The 8,788-nt window shown below is 49.8% G+C and overlaps 1 protein-coding gene across 1 annotated transcript; it reads left to right on the forward strand.

Annotated features, from left to right (window-relative positions):
• Positions 1-2,619: 2,619 nt before the first annotated feature.
• On the forward strand, positions 2,620-8,185 carry LOC123756628 (zinc finger protein basonuclin-2-like). Its single transcript, XM_045739857.2, has one exon. It carries the CDS (start codon positions 2,753-2,755, stop codon positions 6,269-6,271), a length of 3,519 nt encoding a protein of 1,172 aa, XP_045595813.2. The 5' UTR covers positions 2,620-2,752; the 3' UTR covers positions 6,272-8,185.
• The last annotated feature ends 603 nt before the right edge of the window (positions 8,186-8,788 follow it).

An 8,788-nucleotide genomic window follows, 5' to 3' on the forward strand; every position in this document is an offset into this window, starting at 1 on the left:
GGGGGGGGGGGGGGGGGGGAGGGGGAACATGTTCTTGCACGCCAGGGTATTGAGGCGAGTGATGGGTACTGGGACCATGGATGGGTACTGGGACCATGGATGGGTACTGGGACCATGGATGGGTACTGGGACCATGGATGGGTACTGGGACCATGGATGGGTACTGGGACCATGGATGGGTACTGGGACCATGGATGGGTACTGGGACCATGGATGGGTACTGGGTCCATGGATGGGTACTGGGTTCATAGATGGATATTATTAGGTGAGATGGATGCTGGGTCGACAGATGTACATCTGTATATTGAATACTGAGGTAAACTTCCTCCCCCCCTCCCCCACACACACACACACGGTCTGGCAGCTGAGCGGACAGCGCGCAGGATTCGTAATTCTGTGGCACGGGTTCGATTCCCGGACCAGGCAGAAACAAATGGGCAAAGTTTCTTTCACTCTTACGCCCCTGTTACCTAGCCGTAAATAGGTACCTGGGAGTTAGACAGCTGTAACGGAGTTGTTTCCTGTGTGTGTGTGTGTGTGTGTGTGTGTGTGTGTGTGTGTGTGTGTGTGTGTGTGTGTGTGTGTGTGTGTGTGTGTGTGTGTGTGTGGAAAAAATAGTTAGTAGTTAGTTATAATTGATTGGTTGACAGTTGAGAGGCGGTCCGAAGGAGCAAAGCTCAACCCCCGCAAGACCAACCAGGTGAATACACACACCACTTGAATGACAGTTGAGAGGCGAGACCATAGAGCCAGAACTCAACTCCCGCAAGCACAACTAGGTGAGTATACACACACACACACACACACACACACACACACACACACACACACACACACACACACACACACACACACACACACACACACACACACACACACACGACACCGGCATATCAAAGGCAATAAAAACTAGCGTTATCAGAGAGACGCAGGTGGAAGTAATTGCCATGGAGAGTGTCGCAGTCGTAGTTAAAATGGAACCGCTTGCGGCTGCATCGCGTATATCTTAATGGTAAAAGTGAGATGGAGAGAGAGAGAGAGAGAGAGAGAGAGAGAGAGAGAGAGAGAGAGAGAGAGAGAGAGAGAGAGAGAGAGAGAGAGAGAGAGAGAGAGAGAACGATAACTGGACCAAGATAGAAACCTGCTTGGAGTCGACAAAACGAGATCGAGACATAGACAAGTCAGTGTATGAGGTGAAGGGGGTAGGTGTAAAGGGGGTGGTGAAGGGGAAGATGTATGGGGTGGTGAAGGGGAGGAGGTGTAGATTTCCATAATAACACCCGTGGCCTTACCTGTATCCCCCCCTCAGTGTTCGCCTCTGACCCGCTCCATACAATAATCCTTGACCAGTCAGATCATGCAGAAAATACACGCTCCATTTTCCAACCCATTATACCTTTATCCAGTGATGTCTGCTTTCGGGGTCTGGAGGAAAATTATCAAATTATCCGGCGATTGTGGCCTAAACAATGATGACAGGAAAAGCGTTTGTGATTTTGGTTAGAAAAAAAAATATATATATCAAACTATAAACGAGACATCATATAGTTTCCCTTGTCAGGAAAAGTTCACGAAATAGCTATATCATTATAATAATAGCATTGTGAGTGTAATAATAGCAATGTGATTGTGATAATAGCAATATGATTGTAATAATACTATTGTGATTGTAATAATAGAACTAAGTGTAATAAAAACAATATGATTTTAATAACAGGAACATGACTGTAATTACAGAAATATGATTTTAATAACAGGAATATGATTTTAATAACAGGAATATGATCGTAATAATTGTAGTGTAAGAATAAACTGATAATATTTATAATAATATTATTAAATGCACAGGAACCGTGATGAGGATTCAAACCTATAAGCTGGGTATTTCCAGGCATACATCTTAGACAACTAGACCACGACATGGTAAAAGGATTGCAACCTGGGATAATACATATTAATATATATATATATATATATATATATATATATATATATATATATATATATATATATATATATATATATATATATTTATATTACTTTTTTTTAAATAAGACTTGTTTGTCTTTTATTACAGAGGTCGTTTAATATATTTTAAATTAATGATCTTATATCAATTAATATTTCCATATCTTTGGCACGGACATTTTAGGTCAATGGTATCCACGAATATTAATGATTCGTAATGGGTCAAATGTATATACCCCCCTGGGTCGTATATATACATCTGGGTCAAGTATATATAACCCTGGGTCAAGTATATATACCGCTGGGCCAAGTGAATATATCGATAATCCTTATATAGAAGCTTGAGTATGGGCACCTAACCTTGTCTATTATTATGCTATATATCTGTTTGTGTCGCTAATGGTATTACCAGTGTGTGCAATTACCTAAGTGTAATTAGAGGATGAGAGCTACGCTGGTGGTGTCCCATCTTCCCAGCACTCTTTGTGCGCGTGTGTGTGTGTGTCACAGTGTATTTAAGCGAATGTTTGCCCTTACTGGAATGTTTTGAAATGTTGTATACTGTTTCCTATGACATATAAATAATAGATACAAATGTGAATGGATAGATAACAGGATGCTCACGGCCGCTTAGGCCAATAGAAACATAATGAATGAAAGGCACTAGTGAGACCTGCGGTATACATATAGGGCTGTATGTGTGAATGTGTGAAGGATACATAGTAATGTGTATGTGTCTCTCTCTCGACAGGACCGCCAGGGGAATGTGCTGCACAGCTGGCACATGATGAGCACGGAGGAGGAGACGCTGGTGCTGCGACAGTTCCTGAGGTTCGGGGAGACCCGCACCATCGCCCAGCAGCTCCTGCACCACGACGGCACCTCCCCGAGGCCCGACCACACCCCCTCCCTCAGGGACTCCCACAGGGACCTCCACAGGGACAGGGACTCCATGAGGGACCTGCACAGGGACGCCCATCGCGATCTCCACAGGGACACGTTGAGAGATGTCCACAGGGATAGTCACCGGGAGTTGAGAGATATCAGGGACAGGGATCCTCTGAGAGAGGTTAGGGACCCCCTGAGAGAGGTTAGAGATCCCCTGAGAGAGGTTAGGGACTTCAGGGACGAGCTGCGGCGGGAGGAGAGCCGCCGGGATGACCCCCCGAGGTCGCAGCATCAGCCTCACCATCACCACCAGCCCCATCACCACCATCACCACCATCACCATCAGCCCCAACAGCAGTCCGAGATCGGGAAGAACATGGACGCCGACATCAAGAAATTTCTTGAGCGGACCAACATGCTTTTTAGTCCCTTCATCAGGGGAGACCCTAGTTCCCTGCTGCGGCCGCCGCCTCCCTCAGGTCCCCCAGGGATGCCCCCAGCTCCCCCGCCTCTCTCAGCGGCCTCCCTAGCCTCTAACCTCCTAGCTGTGGCTAACCCGTCTCTTGCCACATCATTGCTTGCTAACCCACAGCTCGCCTCTTCAGCCCTGTCCATGCTGCGTCTCCCCGTCCCTCCTGTCTCGCTCCCCAATATCTCCCCCAATGGGTCTCTCCCCACCAGCTTCGGCTCCCCTACGAGTCCGATGGGCGGGTCTCCCCTCAACAGACTCCAGAGCATGCAGCCCTACGACATCAGGAAAGAGCGGCAGAGTCCCAGTCCAGCGTCGAGGGGCGAGCCGTCACTAGCCCACTGTGGGCGTGGGGGAGGCGTAACTAGCCCGGCTAGTAGCGGTGGCGGCGGCGTTCAGGTCAGCGTCAGCAGCGGCAGCGTCACGCCCCTCGCTGCCACCGCCGCCCAGCCGCCGCCCCCTACGCCCGTCTCTATCAACAGCGACCCGCCCACAGACTACACCAGTGACGACGACGATATTGGTTTCTCCGCTTCAACCACCGCCCTCAACCTGTCCACCACCTCCACCACAGTGGTCACCAGCGCCACGCCCACGACACTCCACATACCCCCGAGGCCCCAGTCCCCCGTGGGCGGACCCAACACCCCTGGTAAGAGATCGTGGAACCCAATCAATATGGGTACCTCGCTCATCAACCCGGTGACGGGCAAGAAACGGGTGCAGTGCAACGTCTGTCTCAAGACTTTCTGTGACAAGGGGGCTCTCAAAATACACTTCTCGGCCGTACACCTGCGGGAGATGCACAAGTGCACGGTCGAGGGCTGCAACATGATGTTCAGTTCACGCCGGTCTAGAAATCGACACTCCGCTAATCCTAACCCTAAGTTACATACGCCGCACGTCCGACGTAAGATTTCGCCGCACGACGGCCGCACTTGCGCCGCGCATCCTGTAGTAGGGCCGCATCTAGGGCCCCAGGGGTTCCAGCCCCCTGCCGGGTTTCCACCAATTGGCGCCTTCCCGGGTCAGTTCAGTGGCATCAATCCCCTCACAGGCCTGCCCTTCATCCCTCCTTCTGCAGCAGCTACTGAAGACCTGCACAAGCAGGCGCTGGAGCTGCAGCGACGCACGCTGGAGATGCAACACGCCATGGGCAAGACCTCGCTCGACCTGACGATGCGGGGCCGAGAGGACGGACCTCCCTGGAGGTGCGACTATGGCAACTTCAACACGTCGTTGACGCACGGCGACGACGGCATGTCGGGAGACAAGCAGCACGATGGCGGGGATGGCAAGCGAGGGAGAGGTGACGACGACTACCATGCTAACAACAGCCTCGACGACGAAATGGACGACGACAGCATGAGTGTAGACACCCAGAGCATGAAGGGCGAGGGACCCGGAGCCTCGCCATCAGCCAACAAGCGGAAACGCAAGAGTCAAAACCCAACGAAATTTGCCTTCAGACTAGAAGATGACGATCTCATATCAACAGACGACGACGATGATGACGACAACGATGACGATCTAGACGACATAGACGCAAAAGACTCTGAGGATGAAAAAAATGAAGACAAGGAATTAGATGCCATGAGTGACGACGACGACGACACAAATGGCGGCATGAAGGACAGCTCCTCCATGAACTCTGGCGACAAATCAAAACACGACAAAGATTCTGATGGCAGCAACCGGAAAGTCTCCTCCAGTAGCTTCGACGAGCCGGTCGAGACGTCTAATGCGTTGCGGCACCTCGAGGACCTCTCCAAGGGTCACTTCGCTCACCTCTCTGGCGCGATGCCCCCAAACGCATCGGCGTCACTTGGCCTCCAGATGGCGCCCTCCGGCAATGGCGTCACATCCTCGAGTCCCAGGCCAAGTGACCGTGACAGCGACCGGGACTCGAACCCTGGATCCCCATCAGAAGATTCCGAAGGAGCTTTTCAATTTGGCGAGGGTGGATTTCTGAGTAGCTTGGACATCCCAATAGACAAGGAGAACCCGCGGCGCTGCATTGCGTGCGGTAAGATGTTCCAGAACCACTTTGGCGTCAAGACGCACTACCAGAATGTTCACCTGAAGCTCATGCACAAGTGCACGGTGGAGGGCTGCAACGCCGCCTTCCCCTCCAAACGGAGCCGTGACCGCCACGCCTCGAACCTCAATCTTCACCGGAAGTTACTCTCCACCTCCTCGGATGGTCCGGGCTTCCCGGCCATGACCTTCCCGGGGTTGCCCTTCAACCCCGCCCTCAACCCGGAGCTGCTGGCACGCCTCTACTCTGACCCTGGCACCCTTCCGCTTGGCCTCGAAGCCCTCAAGGCGCACATTCCCACGTCCCTCGCAGAGTCCCTCTTCAATGGCGACCGTGGCACGGGCGGCGGCGCTGGTGGCGTTAATGGCGGCGGCGGCCTGCCACCTGCGGCACATCCACCTCCACACTTCTTCCTCCCTAACCTTCTCCCTCATTTTACTGCTAATAATAACCTACCGGGGTCGGAACGGAAAGATCGCTCCAGCACCCCCTCGCCGCAGTCGACGACACCCACCACGACCACCACCACGGCGCCGCCTGCCACAGACATGCCCTCCTCCCCCCCTCCCATGGAGTCCTCCGCCCCCACCACCACCTCCAATAACAACACCACCAGCAGCACCACCAGCGAGGACATGGAGCGGGACTGGGTGTATAACCTCGAGGACGACCTTCCCACGCCGGACCGCGACGGTAACATGCCCTGCAAGTTCTGTCACAAGGCCTTCGAGGACGGAGTCGGCCTCAAGAGTCACTACGACGAGGTTCATGGCTCTGAGCTTTTCCGATGCACAGTGGACGGCTGCAACAAGCTCTTCAGTGCCCGCCGCAAGCGGAACGCCCACTCCCTCAACGACGCCCTTCACCAGCACTTACTGGAGGGTGCGACGGCGGCGAGGACGACCTGATGTCTTGGTCAGCTCCTCCAGTTGTGGCAGCTGCCCCGTGCGTCGGCCACCCGACCTCCCCCCTCTGTATAAATGTATAAATGTGCCAATGTTTCACGTCTTATTTATACGTAGTGGTGTTAGAGTGCCCAGTGTTGCCCGCGTGTACATAGCGGTGGCTCCAGCTGCCCAGGACCCAGGCGGCTCAGTGTAGTGGCTCAGCAGCTGCTTGTTTGGCGCCTCGTGCTGCACCTTTGCTAGGACAGTGGTGCACTTTCCAGGGTTAGTGCGCTCTCTAGGGGCAGTGCGCTCTCAAGGGGGCAATGTGCTCCTCAGGACAAGTGTAACTTTTAAGGCCACTGAGCCCCATAACCGACACTGAGATCCCTGCCAGCGACTGCTTTTCGCAGTACCCAAGAAGAGGGTGCCCCCCCAAACTCTCCCTGGAGGTGCCAAGGTGTCACCAGAGCGCCAAGACTGAGTTTGTGCTACTTGTGTATGGTCACCCAGAGGTGCTGTGAGCCATCTTAACGCTGAACAACTTAGAGCTGCATTAATGTTCTCAGGATTCTTTGTGAATCGTTTTGCATACCAACAGTTTGGTATCCAAGAGTCAGTGTTCAACTTCATTGTGCATTTGTATTTGAAACTTTTTTTTTTTTGGTTCATATTGCTGTAAATGTCGGTTTTATACTGTGACTCGCTCTGTCATCTGTGTAAATGGTGCTATATTTTAGTTGGCACATCCATGTCTCCATTTACGTACAATTTTGGTTAATAAGTTCTTTTTTTTTTTTCCTTCGTGTGATCGTAAGTCAGCGTCTTCCACTATCTTCATTTTGCCGTGCTGGAGTGGCTGTGTGTTCTCCTGTAGGAGGCGAGAGACCTTTTTCGACGCCCTCCCTCTCCCACCCTTCTAAAGATCGATCTTTTTTTGTTATTGTTTTAAGAGAATGATCATCTCATTAACAAGAAAAAAGAGGTTGGGGGTTCCTTCATATGTTCTTTAGCACTTTTCTCAAGGAACTTTTGAACTTAAATCTGGAAAAATCTAACTTTCTCAGTTTAGAGTTTACAAGACATCACTTGTGTCTCAAGGAGATCGTAGTCACCTTTTGCAATCTCTTGTATTTTTTTAACACAGATGCGATCCTGAGAATAGCTTGATAGACATTCATAAATATTTTCGAAGCTCCGTAATATCCTTCAGATATATATAGAATTTTCCCTTCATGTACTTTCTTTAATTGCTGTATGTGAAAAACATCAACCCCTAAATTGATTATACCAACTGTAAGGAAAGGTACCTATCACCTGAAGGAATTACACCAACCCCCCTTAAGTGTATATACCAATCTCTTAAGACGTAAATGCACTAATATGAAGAACGCGTCACTCAAGAATACGTCTCAAGTCTCCAACGGCCAGGAGAACAGTCTGTTGGTAGTGCAAGCGTTGTCTGCCATCTGGGTGGAACACCTCAACCTGCCACAGGAGCCCCAAGGGCTCTTCAGTCGTGGCGCGAGGACCCCCAAGCCCTCCTCCAGTCCCTTACCTCTTGCTAGAACACGTTTTGGCTTAATTTACTGTGCTGATAGTCACGTTCACCCTCTTTTTACAGTACACAAGAGATCGAAGAACGACAATCAACAGTGTTAAAATTTGCCAAAGATTCTTCTCTTTTTTTTATGTTTTGTTATCCTTTTTTCATATTTTTTGTTCTTTTTTTTCCTCTCCTTATGTGTTCTTGACTGAAACGCTGAACGATATTTCCTGCGGACTCCTGTTCAAAACTGGAGCACGCAAGTAAGAGCAAGCACTAAATGAGAATGTGCGTAAGGTAGATATCTGTGTATCTCTCTCTCTCTCTCTCTCTCTCTCTCTCTCTCTCTCTCTCTCTCTCTCTCTCTCTCTCTCTCTCTCTCTCTCTCTCTCTCTCTCCTCTCTCTCTCTCTCTCTCTCTCTCTCTCGTGTAGGGAATGTGGGTCTAACCACACACAATCTCGTAGGTAATCGAACCCCGGACCGGTACGGATTAGGACTCTTTTTGATATTAGTATTCTTAGTCATAACACTTAAGGTTGCAGCGAAGGTTAATACTTTCGTAGTTTATAGACCATTGCATAATATTATTGCAATATTGCAATGCTTGCAAACGAAAAAAAACACGAAAAGTACACACACACACACACACACACACACACACACACACACACACACACACACACACACACACACACACACACATACACACACACACATACACACATACACACATACACACACACACACACACACACACACACACACACACACACACACACACACACACACACACACACACACACACACATATATATATATATATATATATATATATATATATATATATATATATATATATATATATATATATATAGGGGTACCACCTCTGGTGCAATTGTAGGGACCCATACCCTCAGAGAAGGGAATACAGAGCTTTCAGAGAAAAACTTGCCGTTTAACTCTAAATATGTATGTGTAAACACTTCTCCTATC

This window comes from Procambarus clarkii, chromosome 26 (genome assembly GCF_040958095.1).
Source record: "Procambarus clarkii isolate CNS0578487 chromosome 26, FALCON_Pclarkii_2.0, whole genome shotgun sequence".
In the NCBI taxonomy this organism is placed as follows: Eukaryota; Metazoa; Arthropoda; class Malacostraca; order Decapoda; family Cambaridae; genus Procambarus; species Procambarus clarkii.